Source organism: Crocuta crocuta, unplaced genomic scaffold, assembly GCF_008692635.1.
Source record: "Crocuta crocuta isolate KB4526 unplaced genomic scaffold, BGI_CrCroc_1.0 scaffold32, whole genome shotgun sequence".
Taxonomy (NCBI): domain Eukaryota; kingdom Metazoa; phylum Chordata; class Mammalia; order Carnivora; family Hyaenidae; genus Crocuta; species Crocuta crocuta.
In genome coordinates, this window is record NW_027529424.1 from 8,637,153 (window position 1) to 8,656,094 (window position 18,942).

The 18,942-nt window shown below is 42.7% G+C and overlaps 1 protein-coding gene and 1 long non-coding RNA gene across 2 annotated transcripts in view; one reads left to right on the forward strand and one right to left on the reverse strand.

Annotated features, from left to right (window-relative positions):
• Positions 1-18,942, forward strand: part of PRKCQ (protein kinase C theta) — a 128,358-nt gene that overhangs the window by 15,751 nt on the left and 93,665 nt on the right. Inside the window, exons 7-10 of the mRNA XM_077758537.1 lie at positions 4,548-4,677; positions 8,291-8,400; positions 9,124-9,241; positions 18,477-18,637. Of these exons, the coding sequence (XP_077614663.1) occupies positions 4,548-4,677; positions 8,291-8,400; positions 9,124-9,241; positions 18,477-18,637 (519 nt within the window). The remainder of the gene's footprint in view (positions 1-4,547; positions 4,678-8,290; positions 8,401-9,123; positions 9,242-18,476; positions 18,638-18,942) is intronic.
• Positions 3,582-6,316, reverse strand: LOC144227011 (uncharacterized). The gene is made up of 3 exons (XR_013333821.1): positions 6,105-6,316; positions 4,043-4,131; positions 3,582-3,701 (listed from the first exon to the last, which is right to left on the reverse strand). It is a non-coding gene; the product is annotated as an uncharacterized LOC144227011 (long non-coding RNA).

The window sequence follows — 18,942 nt, forward strand, 5'->3', positions numbered from 1 at the left end:
TTGTTGTTGAGAGGCAAGTGTTTCTTTCATAATGAACCTTGAGGTATATGGCAAGGGAACAAGTTAGATGCTACTGCCTAGGGAAGGGAAGCAGACCCAGAAAGTCAGGCACACTTCCTTTTCCTATACTTTCCTTCTTCATTCACCAGGTATTTAGTGCAAACCTAATACATGGAAGACACTCTATGCAATGCACAGCAGAGCACAAAACAGACCTGGTCCTGTCTTTATGGGCCTTACCGTAAAATTAGGGAAATATATCATTGACAAACAACAATGTATTACTTCCGTTTATATTAAGTGCTAAAAAAAAAAAAAAAGCCAACAAGGTATGATGGTGGAGAATAACTAGTGACCTACTTAAACCGAAGGTCAGGGAGGATTTAAGCTGAGACCCTCCAGACAGCAAAGGTCCCAAGGGGAAAAGAGTCAGCATGTTCTAGGAACTGAAATGAGACCACGCGGCTGGAACAGCAAGGGGAAGAGAGCAAACAGAACACGAAGTCGGGGAACTTGGAAGGGTCTACCTGGATGGAGGTTTTCAGACCCTGGTGAGGTGGTTGGATTTTATCTGACCTGTAGTGGAAAGCCCACTTGGTGACTGCAGTAGGGAAATGGTGGGTTGAAGTGTGAATGTAAAAAACCAGAGGGGAGTACAGAAGTCCCCCCAAGGGGGAAAGTTGATGGCTTCTACCAGAAATGGGAACGATGGAGGTGGAGCAAAGTGAGCAGATTTTCAGGTGATTGCCATGTTAGAAATGACTGGATTTACCAATGGATTGGATGTGAAAAACAAAAGAGAGATAAATAAAGATGATGCCCAAGTTTTTGTCTTGAGCAGTAGGGTAGAGGCAGAATCATAATAATGTGAGTAAGATTAGAGGAGAAATTAATATTTCGGTTTTTAATAAGTCCAACCTGAGATGTCGGCGGGCATTCAAGTGGGTATCAAGTGGACAGTTTTACAGGCGCTCAGGATTTATATGAGCCAATAGGCCAAATATATAAATTCCCCAAAGGAATCTAAAACTACATTAGGCAGAAGAGAAGGAGCTTGGGATAAGGACTGAGAATAAGAGTTCAGAAAGGGCTCGGGGCTCCTGGGTGGCTCAGTCGGTTGAGCATCCAACTTCGGCTCAGGTCATGATCTCACAGCTCGCGGGTCCGAGCCCCTCACCGGGCTCTGTGCTGACAGCTCAGAGCCTGAAGCTGCTTTGGATTCTGTGTCTCCCTCTCTCTCTGCCCCTCCCCTGCTCATGCTCTGTCTCTCTCTCAAAAATAAATAAACATGAGGGGCGCCTGGGTGGCTCAGTCAGCTAAGCGTCCAACTTCAGCTCAGGTCATGATCTCATAGTTTGTGGGTTCGAGCCCCTCACCGGGCTCTGTGCTGACAGCTCAGAGCCTGGGGCCTGCTTCGGATTCTGTGTCTCCCTCCACTCGCACTCCGTCTCTTTCAAAATAAACATTAAAAAAATAATCATCATCATATTAAAAAAAAAAAAAGAGTTCAGAAAGGGCTCTCCATGTATTAAGAGTACATGAAGTTAAAGAAACCAGAAAGCAAAGGGGTCGATTGTGTTCGGTGCCACTAAAATGAAGACCTCATGGAGATATCCGGAGCCCTTGATCCAAGAAATTTCAAAGAATTGTAGAGTGATTGTTTCCTTGACCAGCAATGAAGGTTACTGGAAGTTGATGACATAGAAACCATTTATGTACTAATACTATCAAGAAGATTAACCTGAAGCTCACTGAAGTAAAACAGTAACTGGAAGGAGGTGAGACCCAAAGGATGGCAATATTCCCATAGCTAGAAATAGATGAGAAGTGGATGAAGCTAGAGAGAGGGACAACCAGATCAGTCAAGAGGGAAGAAGTCCACCCTTGGCAAGAGGGGCAGATGTGGGGATGGGTCTATGACGGACAGACTGATGCTTCATTGATTGTAGCAGAAAGGGAGGAGAGGATGGTTCATATGGATTGTAGATTTGGCGGCAGGCAGCTGAGAGAGCTTCCCTTAGACAGCTTACTACGTCAGTGCAGTCCAGAGATTGGGGGAAGGAAGAAGAGATAGCAAGTGGCTTTGCAGAGAAAGGATCTGTGAGAGAATTATTCCAGGATGGGAAAGCACGGTGGTTAGAGAAGAGCAGTAGTGTTGCCGAGGGCAGTGATGAGTTCATCTGAGTTTGAGAGGCCAGACTGCCCTGGTGTGGGATTTTATTCAGCCACTGGGCAGGCACAGAGAAGGCAAATTGATTGAATTTTTGCAGAGCAGAATTTCTTCTAAAATTTAGTCAGAATTTAGTTGGAAAGGGGGCAGTCTTCTATTACAGGTGACTCTCCTAAGGCCTAAAGAGGTTCAAGTAGTTTGTCCATAGTCAACCATCTATAATATAAGTAGCCAGGCTGGGACTAAATTTCAGATTTCAATCTCCCAGAGCAGTGGTGTTGGGGGTCTTCCCCGCCCCAGTTTTATTGAGAAATAACTGACATATGTCACTGTATGAATTTAAGGCATACGGCAGGATGGTTTGATTTACATAAGCGATGAAATCATTACCATGATGGGCTCAGCTAACATCCATCATCGTAGATAAAATAAAAAGAGGAAATAAGATTTCTCCTTGTAATGAGAAGCCTTAGGATCTGCCCTCTTTCTTGTACCTCACACAGCTGTGCTGGTTGTGGTCGCCATGTCTAGATTCTATCCCCAGGACTGATTTATCTTATAAATAGAAGTTTGTACCTTTTGACCTCCTTCCCCCCCTTCATCTCCTGTCTCCCAGCCCCCTACCTCTGGAAACCACAAGTCTGATCTCTTTCTATGAGCTTGGTAGGGTTTTTTGGGTTTTGTTTTTGATTGCACATATAAGTGAGATGATATGGTGTTTGTCTTTCTCTGCCAGACCAGTGTTTTGTTTGTTTAAATCAAACCTCCACCTCACAACCTGCCTTTCTGCTTTCTCTACTTGATGCCTTCAGCTTTCCTGGGAAAATCACAAAGTACAAGAATGTCTCTCTATCTCAATGGCCAATGTCCGTTGGAAATAGAATGAGAGCCATGAGCATAATTTAAAATTTTCAGGAGTCTTCACATAAAAATTAATGAGCTAGTTTACATTCTTTTTCTCATACAAAATCTTCAAACTCCGTATTTTACACTGATAGCATATCATTTTACTGCTCATATCACTGAGGTGCTCACTTGGCCCACTAAATGAATATCATATTGGAATGTATAAATCTCTAGTCTTTCTCAGACATATCTTGAACTATTTGAGCTTGGGGTTTAGATTTGAGGTAGAAGACTTCCAGCTGGACCTTGTCACTAATTATTCATATTTACATGGGAATGTTTATACAAAATGAAATCTGAAAATTATTTTTTCTTGGTTGAAAATGGCTAGAATCAGTTCTAGGCAACTTTTAAATAATTCTAAACAGCTGTTCTAATGGCCTGATGCTGACTAACATCCTCGGTGGGAATACTAGACGTATCCCTGTTAATGAATAAGTCTTCTTTGCTGTGCACGTTCCCAAAGGAATTGTTTAATTAAGAACATCTGGAGAGATTATAAGTCTTAAGTAGAACTTTCTTTATTCCACAAGAATATTGGTATTTTTACCCAGAATCAAACTTCTTGATGCTGTTATGGCTGTCGTTCATATTGTACATTTGGCTAAAGGAGATCATTTCAATTCTAGAAAACAAAAACAGAAACAAAATCCTGCTGTATATCTACCACCAGCAACCCTCTCTCCTCTCCCCTCCCTGTCCCCAAAACCATCATGTTCATTTTGATGGAGAAAGGGTAACAGTGAAAGAGTATAGGCTGATTCTGGCTTCAGGCTTATAGATGTCCTGGCTCGCTGGCTAGTGTGTGACCAAGACAGGTGTCTTGCCTTCTCTGTGCTTAACCTCCTCATCTATCAGATAAGGATTCTAATAGAAGCGACTTCCAAGGAGGTATTTGCAATATCACATGTGTGAAAGGCAGTACAAGCAACATACTTGTCCACAGCACCCAGAAGGACCCTTTACCTGCCTGGCGCCCCATCCATCCGCATGTGAGAGCGGTGAAGTGCTTCACACTTAGGCTTGCATACTGTTAAAGCCGTAAGCAGTATTTCCTGTAGAAGAAGTATTACATAACATCTTTCAAAGGTTAGCGTCCGAGTTTTGGGTTGAAAAAAAAAAAAAAGGAACTATTTATACAAGAATAGGAAGGGGCAGTGTAGTGTTTACTTAGATCCCATTTAGATAAATGACCCCAGTCCCCTCTTCCTGATGCTGTGAGCCTCTCTGTGGGAATGCCCCACACTTTCAGCTTAATCCAGTATATTATACACTTGGCCCTTGTGTGGAAGAGCTAATGGCCGCCTGCCTTCTTCGGCCATAGCTGGAAGGCTTGACAAGTCACACTTATGCCTTAAAGTGCACATTGTTCCAGTGTTTTTAGTGCTCTGTTGGACTAGAGTGTCTGCCAAGACACCCAAAGTTGAAAACCAGGGACACGCGTTTGGTCACACATTCTTCCTTTTTTCAGTTCCACAAGGAGAGATTCAAAATTGACATGCCACACAGGTTCAAAGTCTACAATTACAAAAGCCCGACCTTCTGCGAGCACTGTGGGACCCTGCTGTGGGGCCTGGCACGGCAAGGACTCAAGTGTGACGGTGAGTCTAGTGGGAAAGGGGCGTGGGCCCGATGCGGGACCCCTAACAGGTGGCTCTGCAGCCTGGATGGAGAGAGGTCGGGGGGTTGACTTCCCCAGCCAGCCCGGACGACCCCGACATCTTGAATGCGAAGTGCCCAGAATGAGAAACCACTGCTTTTCATTCCCTTCCACCCCCAACACCTTAATCCTTGTTTCCCAGAAAAGTGCAAACCCGTTGAGGCTAATGTCCAGCCTTCCTGACCCATCTCCCTTCCTGTGTCCCCTATTGTGCTGGGGAGAAAGGGAGACAGCATTTTCCCTGACTGGTCCCCTCGCTGGGACCCGCCCTGTGTCTCAGTGCTCTGGGCCGGCTCCTTCTGACCCTGCCTCTCTCCCTCACACCAGCCCTAAGATTCTCTCTGTAGCCCATCAGGGAGCAAGCCCAGCTCATCTGCTTGGCTGATAGATGCTCCTGCATGTGAGGATTTTGTGACCTAGACGGTAGGCTCTGTGCCCTAAGCGTGCTGCAGACTCACAGTGCCGGGTAAGAGGCCCGACCCCGCACTGACCACTTTCCCCCCTCTGATCTCTCCTGGAAGGCTGGCATTACAGCCGAATGAGCCTACAGCTCTGCATGCAATTGAGATTTTTAGACCTGCCCTGAGAAAGGGCAAAAAGCACTTTAATGCTCTAAGAGTTCCAATGGCTAAGGCAGTAACCTCTAGAAACCGAGATGCTGTTACACCAGCCTTAGACAGTAGGGAGGAAAAGATTCCAGCAAGCCACTTCTGTTTTTTGAGTGGGGTTGGGGGGGGGGGGACAGGGCCAGAGAGACACCCAAAAAGGAGGGCATCCTGCTGTGGCAGAGGCCTCTCTACTTTGAATTATTAAATATGGAAGCCACTTTCCTTTTTCTTGGTCACCCCATTCTATTTTATGCCACTGGTTACATCTTTTTGCAATTCTTTAACTTCTTTAAATTCAAGTTAGTTAACCTTGAATTTAGTTTTGGTTTCAGGAGTAGCACCCAGTGATTCACCCCTCTACATACAACACCCAGCGCTCATCCCCACAAGCACCCTCCTTAACGCCCATCACCCATTTAGCCCATCCCCCCCTCCCCTCCTGCGGCCCTCAGTTTGTTCTCTGTAGTTACAAGGCTCCCTGGTTTGCTTCCCTCTCTGTTTTGATACTACTTTCCCTTCCCTTCCTCTATGTTTATCTGCTGTGTAGTGATAAAGGCAAGGACCGCCTTCAACAGCCTTTTCTTCCTCGTCCCCGTTGCGTTCACGTGCCCGGCCGAGCCTGGGGTGACGTGTCAGTGGAGGCTGGAGGAGGGTTAGGCTTTCAAACCATTTCTGAAGGCAAAACCCAGGTGTAGTGAATGTTCATCCGAATAACCCCTCTGTGGCCCAGAAGTAGCACAGAGCGCCTTGCTCTCTATACCTGCTCAAGAGCACCCCGGTGGGTCTAGTGGTCTCCGGAGGATCTTTAGGAATTCATAGGCAAGGAGTGATTCCCAAACGGAGCAAGCAGGGTATGAGTGATCAGATGCCCTCTGAAGGCCCCCCTGGTCCTCTGACGGTCTCTCTCACAGCTCGGGTTTCCTCTCCTTGGAGCCTGAGCGCCTCACCTGCCCAGGGGTGCCAACAGCCTGTCTCTGCTTCTCAGCCTGGAACCTCTAGAGAGTTCCTTGCCATTGTTTCACATCCCCCCTAACGTTCTTTCTCCTCCATTCTCTTCTCTTTCCCTCTCTCCCCCCACCTCCTGTATGCCAGGCGGCCCTTCTCCACTCTCCCTTCCTCTCTTCTTCCCTCTCCTCCCCTCCCTCTCCTCCCCAGCACCCTCTGCTCTGGCTGCTGACGCCTGCAGACATCCCTGTGTCCTCGCCCCCCATGCCCTTGACTTCACCTCTCCTCCCTCCCTACTCTCTGGACTCTGTTCCTCTGCCTTGGCCCTGCTCCTCCTGTCTTGTTCTCGTCTGAGCCTCCTTCCCAAGTAGGGCCTCCCTCTGTCTCGACTCTGTCTCCTTTCTCTCTCCACTGTAATTCCCATGAAAATCGTCGTCCCAAGTGCCAGTTTGCACTCCCAGAGATCAAGTTATCACCTAACAGGTCAGTAACAGAGACGTAGGACATTATCACAGTGGGGATGGGACATGCCTTCATGCCATGCATCCGAGACAAGCTTAGATCTGGCTTCCGTGTTTAAAAGCAAAGTGAAACTCTCCAGTCCTTCGTGCTCGGCCCTCGCTAACTGCCTCCCTTTGCCTCGCGGTAACAAGGAAACGCAGCTAGGGCTGCCCAATGTGCAACCCACAGAGGCACATCCAGGAGGAGCCATGCTGACTTCACAAGGGTACAAAGCCGTTATAAACAGCATCATTACTATAGTAAGGACTTTAGACATACATAAGAGATTTCACTTAGAACGGATTTGGGTTCTATCAATGCAATGTACTCGTTTGTATTTACATAGAAAATGCTGTTTTATTATAAAGTCTCTGAGGAAGAGAAAGTCAGTCAAAACTAAAGGCTGAAGCCTGCTCAAATTTCACTGAAATAGTTTAATATGTATCTCATTGAAATAGACAATGGAGATGAAAGAGAAACTGTATTCGTTGAGCATCTATTTGATGCCATTCACTGTGCTAAGTTCTTTGCACACAAACGGGCTGATAAGCAGGTGAGAGTAAAAGTGCATTATTTTATAGTCTCTCTTGCCTAATGCCATTATAACAATCGCTATCAATAAAACTTGACAGAATGAAATAGGACTTGGAAACAGAATTCTATCAGCTGGAGTTTGGAAATCTCACGTTAGAATTTTTTTATTGTAATAACGATGTTTCACAGGCAGAATTTCATGTTTCTAAACCAACGACATGAAGTAGTAGTTGTCTTTCTACACACGCACAGATTCACAAACATCCCGATCCAGGAAGGCTCATGGGATCACAGGAAGTGGAGGTTGGACCTTCAGTGCACCGTTTTCAAGACTAATAAATCAGAATATTCCCCTAGAATCATAGGACTTACAGCTCCATCATTTGGTTCAACTAGCCCAACTCTGCCATATGGTGAGAATGGCCTCCAGGCCACTCCCATCCCAAAGCACAGACCACCCCCGCCATGTCCGGCTCAGTTCTGCAGGCTGAGGCTGCACCCTGGGCTTCAGCCTAGAGGGGAGAGAAGCTCCTTGCACCTCGTGTGGGAAAGGGGGATACTTGGACTCCAATCTAGAACGGAAGTGAACCACCTTCCATCATGGCACATTTCCACCAGAGAGAGCCAGCGTCAGGGCTCTTCTCCCAGCAACGGCATCGTCTAAATGCACACTGACAGCAGCCTTCCTCCGCTGTCAGCAAGGCTCTGCTTCTGCCTCCAGTGGCTGTCATTCCCCAGCATCCCATCAAGGAACATCTGTCTGTGTGTAGTCTCGGGAATGAGAGGCGGATGCGTGGGAATCATAAATGCACTGCCTTAATTTATTTGTATTCAGTGTCTCCTCGGAAAATGGCTCTAGGGATTTGCCAATCAGTCTTCAACATATGTGTACCTGAAACAGACCTGTGCAAAGCCCGCTCAGTGAGTTCTGTTCCTCTGGCTCACAGTGTCCCTTTCTCCTTTCAGCATGTGGGATGAACGTCCATCACAGATGCCAGACAAAGGTGGCCAACCTTTGTGGCATAAATCAGAAGCTAATGGCTGAAGCACTGGCAATGATTGAGAGCACTCAACAGGTAGGAGAGGCTTTTAGGTTAAGCTCCTGCGCTTTCAACTCGGCAAGGAGCATGTGAGTCCTTTCTCCCTTTGATCTGTGGGGTCTGTTCCTGAGCATTCGCCTTGCCTCTGGCTTTTATCCTTATGCCTGTATCCCCACTTGGAGATAGGTATTTATTTAATGCATTTGTATTAGAGATATTTTTAAGATCTTAAATTCTTTGTGGCATGAGCAGGATAGAAACAAATTCACTGAAGTTATTGAGGATTCATTACCAGCTTAATACCTATATACTTAATACCTATATACACATCATCCCTAATGCGTGCATGGAACACTGAGTCGAGGGCAACTTTTGCCTTGCCGTTGACTCACATGTGCTGGGGCTAGAGTGTTGAATTTTTGTATCCGAGAACAAACCCTCTTGGTGTTTCCTTTGCACGCTTTTTTTCGTCCATTAACCTTCCATTCTTATTTGTGACTGAATGATGTAGACAGTACAGGAGAAATCGATTAGCCCCAGGAAAGTATGAAGGAAGTGAATATTTTCCTGCTCATGCATAAAATAGATAGACTCTTAAAGCATAGGGGACCCTAAAAGAATGCTGAGGGAAAGAGGGGTGTAGGTTATCTGTGCATTTAGGAATCTTAAAGGGATCTCATCCCCAAGGGCAGCAGGCTGAGCTGACTGGGCAGTAGTGGGTGGGTAGGCTCGTGGTCTGACTCTTTGTTTATAATCTAGGCTCGCTGCTTAAGAGACAGTGAACACATCTTCAGAGAAGGTCCAGTTGAAATTGGTCTCCCGTGCTCCATAAAAGGCGAAGCAAGGCTGCCATGTGTACCAGCATCTGGGAAGAAAGGTAGCTATCCTGATCCTCGGTAGAATCCTTGTCAGTAGTTAATCTCGGTCAGCCTTAATTGAGTCCTCTGGATTTAAACTCCCCATTTACCTGGTCTGGTAGGTGAGAGGCTCCTACTTCTTGGAAGTGAAACCAAAATATGTGCCATTAGGGAACCTTTGTAAGAGGGGTGGGGGGCAGGGAGAATATGGGATAGGTCTACAGTAAAGGGCTGCAAATGTTTCTAGGATTTTAGGATGTTACTTCCTGTCACTGTTAAAAGGTTGTGCAAAAATAAATCTATCGTAAATTTCAACGGTGGGAATATCACAGTAGACCATCTTCTTCTACACCTTGGAGACTTTGGGGGGAAGTTTAAGAGCAGAAAAGGGAAGAATAGTGAGGCCTCAACATATATGACATCATGGAAGTTTACCCAGCCTACTTTCTGAAAGTAGTTCATGAGGAGATATGCCCACAGAAATGTGGGAGATCAGTAGTTTCAGCATACGTTATAAAATAGAGGTTTCCCCCACTATCCTAAAGTAGAGTCTTCCTGTGAAACCCTTTTTTTAAATTGAAATATAGTTAACATACAGTGTTATTTAGTTTCAGGTGTACCACATATTGATTCAACAATTATGTATATTACTCTGTGTTCATCTGTCACCATAGGATGTTGTTATAATATTATTGACTGTATCCCCTCTGCTGTATATTTTTCCTCTGTGACTTACTTTTTTTTTTTATAACCAAAAGTTTATACCTCTTAATCCCCTTTATTTCACCACCACCCCACCCACTTCCCCTTTGGCAACCACCAGTTTATTCTCTATATTTAAGAATGTTTGGGTTTGTTTTGTTTTCTAGATTCCACATATAAGTGAAATTGTATGGTATTTGTCTTTCTCTGTCTTATTTCATTCACCATAATACCGTCCACAACCATCCGTGTTATCACAGTGGCAAGATCTCCTTCCTTTTTATGGCTGATAGTCCATTGTATATATATCATAGCTTCTTTATCCATTTATCTATTGATGGACACTTTGGTTGCTTCCCTATCTTGGCTATTGTCAATTATGCTGCAATAAACACAGGAATGCATATATTTTTTTGAATTAGTGTTTTCATTTTCGTTAGGTAAACACCCAGTAGTGGAATTACTGGACCACATGGTAGTTCTGCTTTTAAGTTTTTGAGGAACCTCCGTGCTGTTTTCCACGGCGACTGCACCAGTTTGCATTCCCGCCATCCCTGTACTGTTCCTTTTTTCTCCACACCCTCACCAACCCCTGTTATTTCTTGTCTTTTTGATACTAGCCATTCTGATTGGTGTAAGAGACCATACCTCATTGCGATTTTGATTTGCATTTCCCTGATGATTGATGATGTCCAGCATCTTTTCATGTGTCTGTTGGCCATCAGTATGTTTTCCTCAGAAAAATGTCTGTTCAGATCCTCTGGCCGTTTTTTAATCTCTGTGTGTGTGTGTGTGTGTGTGTGTGTGTGTGTTGAACTGTATAAGTTCTTTATATATTTTGCATGTAAATCCCTCATCAGCTATACCATTTGCAAATATCTTCTCCCATTCACTATATTGCCTTTTTGTTTTGTTTATAATTTCCTTTGCTGCGCAAAAATTTTTTATTTTGGTATAGTCCCAATAGTTTATTTTTGCTTTCGTTTCCCTTGCCTAGAAGACGCATCCATAAATGTGTTGCTAAGACTGATGTCTAAGAGATCACCGCCTGTGTCTTCTTTTAGAAGCATTATGGTTTCAGGTCTCACACTTAGGTCTTAATTCACCATAAGATTATTTTTGTGTGTGGTTTATGAAAGAGGCCCAGTTTTGTTCTTTTTTAAATATATAATTTATTATCAAATTGGCTTACATACGACACCCAGTGCTCATCCCAACAAGCGCCCTCCTCAATGCCCGTTTTCCCTCTTTCCCACCTCCCCCATCAACCCTCAGTTTGTTCTGTGAATTTAAGAGTCTCTTGTGGTTTGCCTCCCTCCCTCTCTGTAACCATTTTCCTCCCTTCCCCTCCCCCATGATCTTCTGTTAGGTTTCTCAAGATCCACATAGGAGTGAAAACATATGATATCTGTCCTTCTCTGACTGACTTATTTCACTCAGCATAATATGCTCCAGTTCCATCCACACTGCTGCACATGTACCCCAATGTTTATAGCAGCGCTTTCAACAATAGCCAAATTATGGAAAGAGCCTAAATGTCCATCATTTGATTAATGGATAAAGAAGATGTGGTTTATCTATACAATGAAATACTACTTGGCAGTTTTTTTCTTTTGCATGTAGCTGTTCCCAACACCATTTGTTGAAAGGACTGTTAAAAGAAGAAAAAAAAAAAAAGACTCTTTTTCCCCATTGTATATTCCTGTCTCCTTTGTCATAGATTAATTGACCATATGGGTATGGGTTTATTTATGGGTCCTCTATTCTGTTTCACTGATATATATGCCTGTTTTTGCACTAGTACTATACTGTTTTGATCATTATAGCTTTGTAGTGTATCTTTGAAATCTGTGATTATGATATGTTCTTCTTCCTCAAGATTGCTTTGGCTATTCAAGGTCTTTGTGATTCCATACAAATTTTAATATTATTTGTTCTAGTTCTGTGGAAAATGCTGTTGGTATATTGATAGAGATTACATTGAATCTGTAGAGTGTTTTGGGTAGTCTGGAGATTTTAACAATGTTAAGTCTTCTAATCCCTGAGCAGAATATCTTTCCACCTGTTTCTGTCACTTTAATTTCTTCAGTCACTGTTTTATAGTTTTCAAAGTACAGGTTTCACCTCCTTGGTTAAGTTTCTTCCTAAGTATTTTATTCTTCTTGATGCAATTGTAATTGGAGTTGTTTTCTTAGATTTTCTTTCTGCTACTTTGCTATTAGTGTATAGAAATGCAACATATTTCTGTGTATTAATTTTGTATTCTTTGACCTTGCATTTATCAGTTCTAATAGTTCTGTTGGTACAGTCTTTAGATTTTTCTAAATCTAATATGTCACTTGCAAATAGTGACAGGTTTACTTCTTCCTTATCAACTCGGATGTCTTTTATTCCTTTTTCTTGTGTGATGGCTGCAGCTCAGGCTTCTAGTACTATGTGGAATTAAAGTGGCTTGAGTGGACATCTTGTCCTTATCTGAGAAAAAGCTTTTAGTTTTTCACCACTGAGTGTGACGTTAGCTGTGGGTTTGTTATGTGTGGCCTTTATTAGGTTGAGGTGTCCCTTCTAAACCCACTTTATTGAGGGTTTTTATCATTAAGGTATACTGTATTTTGTCAAATGGGTTTTCTGCATCTATTGAGATGACCATGTGTTTTTTATCTTTCCTCTTTTTAATGTGGTATATCACATTGACTGATTTGCAAATTCTGAACTACTCTTGTATCCCTGCAATAAAACAGGGTGGGTGATTATTGTTTTATTGTGGTGGGTGATTTTTTAAATCAGTATTGCTGAATTCTGTTTGCTAATATTTTGTGAAGATTTTTACATCTATCTAAATCAGAGATATTAGCCCCACAGTTTTCTTTTTTTGTAGCTTTGGTATCAGAGTAATCCTGGCCTCATTGAATGAATTTGGAAGCTTTCCTTCCTCTTCTATTTTTTGTATAGTTTGAGAAGAATAGGTATTAACTCTTTAAATGTTTGGTACAATTCCCCTGTAAAGCCCTCTGGTCCTAGACTTTTATTGAGAGTTTGTGATTACTGATCAATTTGATAGCAGTCAGTCCATTTTGTATGTCTTCCAAATTCAGTATTGGAAAATTTTAAGTTCTTGGGTTGTTATCCATTTCTTCCACGTTGTCCAGTTTGTTGGCATACCATTTTTCCATAATATTTTTTAATCCTTGGTATATTTGTGGTGACGGTTGTTATTTCTCTTCCTTCATCTGATTTTGAGTCCTTTTTTCTTGACGATTATAGCTAAAGGATGATTAGTTTTGTTCACCTTTTCAAAGAACCATCTCTTGGTTTCACTGATCTTTTTTTTATTGCTTTTCAGTCTCTATTTCAGTTATTTCTGTTCTCTTATTTTCTTCCTTCCACTATCTTTGGGGTGTGTTTTTCTAGCTCTTTTAGGTGTAAGGTTAGGTTGTTTATTTGGGATTTTTCTTATTTTCTGAGGTAGGCCTGTATTGCTCTAAAGTTTCTTCTTAGAGCTACTTTTACCAGGGCCCAAAGATTGTAGCTCATTGTTTTTCATTTTTATTTGTCTCCTTGTATTTTCTGATTTTTCTCTTTGATTTGTTGACACATTCATTGTTTAGGAGCATGTTACTTAGCTCTGTGTGTTCTTGTTTTTTTAGATTTTTTTTCTTATAGTTGATTTCTAGTTTCATACCATTGTGGTTGGAATAGAGACTTAATATGACTTCAGTCTCCCTAAATGTGTTGACGCTTTTTTGTTGCCTAACATGTGATGTATCCTAGAGAATGCTCCACGTGCATTTGAGAAGAATGTGTATTCTACTGCTTTGGGGTGGAATAGTCTATACATGTCTGTTAGGTCAGTCTGCTCTAGCATGTTGTCAAAGCCACTGTTTTTTTATTGATATTCTGTTTGGGTGGCTTATTCATTGATGTAAGTGGGGTATTGAAGTCCCTGGTATTATATTACTGCTAGTTTCTCCCTTTATGTCCGTTAATATTTGTTTATGTAATTTAGTATTCCAAAATTGGGTACATAAATATTTATAATTTTATGCCTTCTTGTCAGATTGATCCCTTTATCATTATGTAGTACCCTTTTGTGTCTCTTGATCTAGCCTTTGTCTTAAAGTCTATTTTGTCTGATATAAGCATTGCTAACTCAGCTTTTTTTTTCCTTCCATCTGCATGGTATGTCTTCCCATTCCTTTACTTTCAGTCTTAATGTGTCTTTAGGGCTAATGTGAGTCTCTTGTAGGCAGCATATAGATAGGTCTTGGTTTTTTGTTCGTTTTTAATCCATTCGATCACCCTCTGTCTTTTGGTTAGAGCATTTAGTATGTTTACCTTTAGGGAAATTATTGATAGGTATGTACTTCTTGCCCTTTTGTTAATTGTTTTCTGGCTATTTTTGTAGTTTTCTTCTATCCTTTCTCCCATTGCTCTCTTTCACCGGGATTTGATCACTTCCTTTACTGTTATACTTGGATTCCTTTCTCTTTAATTTTTGTGTATCCACTCTTGGTTGTTGATTTGTGCTTATTGGGTCCATATACAACAGCTTATGTGTACAGCACTGTATTATGTTGATGGTCACTTAAGTTCAAACATTCTAAAAGCACTAAGTTCTTACCCCTCCCCCACCTTTTATGTATATGATGTCATGTTTTACATTTTTCTTTATTTTGTGAATACCTTGCCTAATTTTTGTAGATATAATTTTACTACTTATAAAGCCTTTTAGCTTTATAAGCAATTAATCTACTACCTTAACATAAGTTTGCTTTCATTAGTAAAGCTTTATCCTTTCATAATTTTCTTTTAATTATGGCTTTTTATTTTCACTTAAAGAATTCCCTATGGAGTTTCTTGTAAAACTGGCTTAGTAATGATGAACTCCTTTAACTTTTGTCTGGGAAACTCTTTCTCTCTCTTTTTATTCTGAATGAGAGCCTTGATGGATTGAGTATTGTTGGTTGCAGGTTTTCTTCTTTCAGCACTTTAGTTTTTGTTTGGTTGTCTTTTTGTTTGTTGGTTTGGTTTATTTTTTGTGTTTTTGTTTTTAGAGAGAAGAAAGCATGGGGGAAGGGTAGAGGGAGAGAGAGAATCTTAAACAGACTCCACACTCAGCATGCCACCCAGCCCACCCAGGGGCTCTATCGCATGACTGTGAGATCATGACCTGAGCCAAAATCAAGAGTCAGACACTTAACTGGCTAAGACACCCAGGCGCTCCTTCTTTCAGCACTTTAAATATACCATGCCGCTCCCTTCCAGCCTGCAAAGTTTCTACCGAAAAACCAGCTCATAGCCTTATGAAATTTGCCTTGTATGTAACTGTTTTCTTTTGCTGCTTTTAAGATTCTCTCTTTATCATTACTTTTGGCCATTTTAATGTTTCAGTGTGGACTACCTAGGGTTCATCTTGTTTGGGGCTCTCTATGCATCCTGGACTTTAATGTCTGTTTCCTTTTCCAGATTAGGGAAGTTTCCAGCTATTATTTCTTCAAACAAATTTTCTGGCCCCCTTTCTCTGTCTTCTCCTTCTGGAATCTCTATAATGCGAGTGTTATGCTTGATGGCATTGCTGAGGTCCTTAACTTATTCTTATTTTTTATTATTCTTTTTTTCTTTTTTTGTTCAGCTTGGTTGCTTTGCTGATATGTTTTTCTGCACTCTCTCATCTGCTGTTGATTCCCTCCAGTGTATTTTTTTTCCCTTTCAATTATTGTATTCTTCAGTTCTGACTAGTTCTTTTTTCTACTTTCTGCTTCTTGGATGAAGTTCTCCTGGAGCTCCTCCACTGTTTTCTCAAGCCCAGTGTGTGTCTTTATGGCTACTATTTTGAATTCTTTACCAAGTAAATTGCTTATTGCCATTTCATTTTGCTTTTTAACTGTGATTTTTGTCTTATTCTTTCATTCGAGACCTATCCCTCCATCTCCTCATTTTGTCTATCCATGTTAGTTTCCGTGTTAGTTTGTCTATCCATGTTAGTTAGTATTAGGTAATTCAGCTACATCTCTTGGTCTTGAAGCTAGTGGCCTTGATGAGAGGAAGCCCATTGGTGTTGTGTAATGCAATCCCCTCAGTCACCAGAATTAGGGGCTGTAGAGGTGTCCCTGGGTGGACTGTGGACACCCTACAGTTGAGGCTGAGCCATAATTGCAGCCCAGCTGGATGGACTGATCCATTTTTCCTGCTGTGGGTGCACAGGGCAGGGTTTATTCCCCAAGCTGTTGAGAGGTCTGTCTGAAGCTGCCGTGGGGTTGTTGGTGGGTGGGGCCATCAGTCAGCCTATCTGTCTGCAGTTAGCATCTCTGCCACAGTTGCAGGTACATTGAGGGGCAGGGATTGCCCTTAGAGACTGATCTGTTGGAAATGTGTGTGCCTGGAGGAGGCACCAGAGGAAGAATCACTTTGGAGTGGTACTGGTCCCTACTGTGGGATATGGTGGGGCGATAGCTGCTTTGGAGTGTGTGCAGGCTGAATGGAGCTGGCCCACAGGTGAGTGCTGGGGCAGGGCACGTGGTACTTGCAAGATAGATGGCTATCTAGGCTTAGGAAGGGGAAGAGAAATGGTGCCCACCAGCACTTTTTTTTTTACCAGAGAAATCTGAAGATCCCTGACCTCCAGCACACATTCTAAGATTAGTCAATAAATCTCCTTCATGTATACACCCCAGAACTTTTTTTTTTTAACATTTATTTATTTTTGAGAGACAGAGAGAGAGAGATCATGAGCAGGAGAGGGTCAGAGGGAGAGAGAGAGGGAGACACAGAATCCGAAGGAGGCTCCAGGCTCTGAGCTGTCAGCACAGAGCCCGACGCGGGGCTTGAACCCACAAACTGTGAGATCGTGACCTGAGCTGAAGTCGGACGCTCAACTGACTGAGCCACCCAGGCATCCCACCCCAGAACTTTTTAAACTGCTGCTTTGGTGCTGTCTTGGGCCAAGTTATTATGGTAGTTCTTTAAGTTCTTTATGGTAGGGATTCAGTTTCCTGTCACCCTCTTGCCCTCCCCAGAGTTAAGCCTGGCTGATTTTTAAAGATCCTAATTTTAAGCTCCACTGTTTTGCAAAGCCAAATGTAATTGAAACTTGTCTTCCCCGTACAGCTTCCCCATGCCAGGGGTGCCTTCTATGGTGTCTGATCCTCTGGCTTCCTTGTGACTGTGGTGCCCTTCCCAGTTCTGGCTAGCTTCACAGGCATTGGGTTCCCAGCCACATCTCCACCCCTTCTGTCTTTCTCAGTCTCCTGTCTGTAGTCAACTGTGGAGGGTCTGCTCTACCAATCTTTAGGTCATTTTCTGCGTTAATTGTAGAGATGTAGCTATTATCTTGGCGTGCCCATGGGGTGAGATAATCCTCCTCTGCATCTTCCCCGTGACTCCCTATGAAATCTTTCAGAAGCCAGAATGGCATAAGTCACCATTATTTTGTGTGGAACAATTTTTGAGCGTTCCCTGAACCAAAAAATCACCTTGGGCTTTTCTGATGGCTTAGAACACATGCTGCTAATGGAGGCGCAGATGCTCATACAGTTCGAAGCTCTGGCAGCTGGATACCGAGGTGCTGAGTGCACTTCCCAGGAAGGGGCTGGATGGCACCTCTCCCGCTGCTCTGAGACACCGGCTGTGCCCCTCGCTGCAACACCAGTGCTGAATGCTATTTGCACTTTTCTTTTTTCTGTAAAAGAGGAAATCCTCTCCAGTTTTTTTTGTTGTCGTTGTTAGCAAAAGCACGTAGTGATGTAGATCTATCACAAAAGCAAAGCGGCAAATGCGAGCTTTCAAAACGTGGGATACGTCTGTACTTACTTTCCTAGGACTTAGGCAGAAGACGAAAGTTAAACTTAGAGACTGAAAATAAAAAAGGTCATTCCAACCACACAGAAGACACGAAATTGTGTGGTATGATACAGGAGCTGTAAAATGGGATCATATCACAATATATAAACGCATGTTGTACACCTCAAATTAACACAATATTGTGTGTCAAATGTATTTCAATAAAAAAGAAATGTTATAAGGGGATAGGAGGGAGGTTCCAAAAAGTTTTCTGCACCTCTTCTGTCATTGGGTGAGGAATAAATTGGCTGACTTGAATACGGTGACAATGATACAGTTCAGATCTTCAGTGATCTGATTTCCATTTCCTTATCCCTCACATGGGAAGCCACAGGAATTGATGCCACTGAGCCTGTGAGCCATGCAAGTAGCTGAGCATCATTTTCCCTCAAATTTGATTACAATCTCTATTTGCCCATGATTTGACATTATTTAAGGTGCTCATTTGTTTTGCATGTATGGACTCTTGCTGATTGGAATGTTCCTTAAAATGAAATTTCTCCCAGTCTGTTGAATTCATAAGAGATGCAGTCTGTGCCGCAAATGCCAGGCTCACGGGCAGAAGGTGCTGCCTTTGCACCGCAGGGGACCTTCCCCCCAGTTTTGTGGATGGAGCCTCAGAGTGGGAAGTGGAAGAGAAAGCATTCTCAGAGTAGCTAAAACGATTCTTTATTGCTCCTTGTTTACTTTTAACCACTGGCTTGCTATTTTCAGAGCCTCAGGGAATCTCTTGGGAGTCTCCTTTGGATGGGATGGAGAAAATATGCCATCGTCCAGAACCTGAACCGAACATAGAAAGACCAACTCTACATATGAAACTAAAAATTGAGGATTTTATCTTGCACAAAATGTTGGGGAAAGGAAGTTTTGGCAAGGTATGACACCGTGCTGTAGAATTCTACAGACCAGCTTCTAGGAATTGAAAAGCAGCACTCCTAAACTCATTGGACCAGAGCGAGTTGTGGGTGTGTAGAAAGGATTCCTGTGCATTTTTTGACTGGATGGCAAGATGTCTGACTAAAAGGAAATCTGGAACCCTAGGGAATAATGGCCTCTGCTTCCTGGGAATCATTGTTCCCAAACCACTTTGCTCTAAAGGTGTACTTCCCATATACTTACGAGTGTGATGTACATGGATATCAAAGAAATGAGAAGCTGCCTCAGTCAATTTCTATTTCAT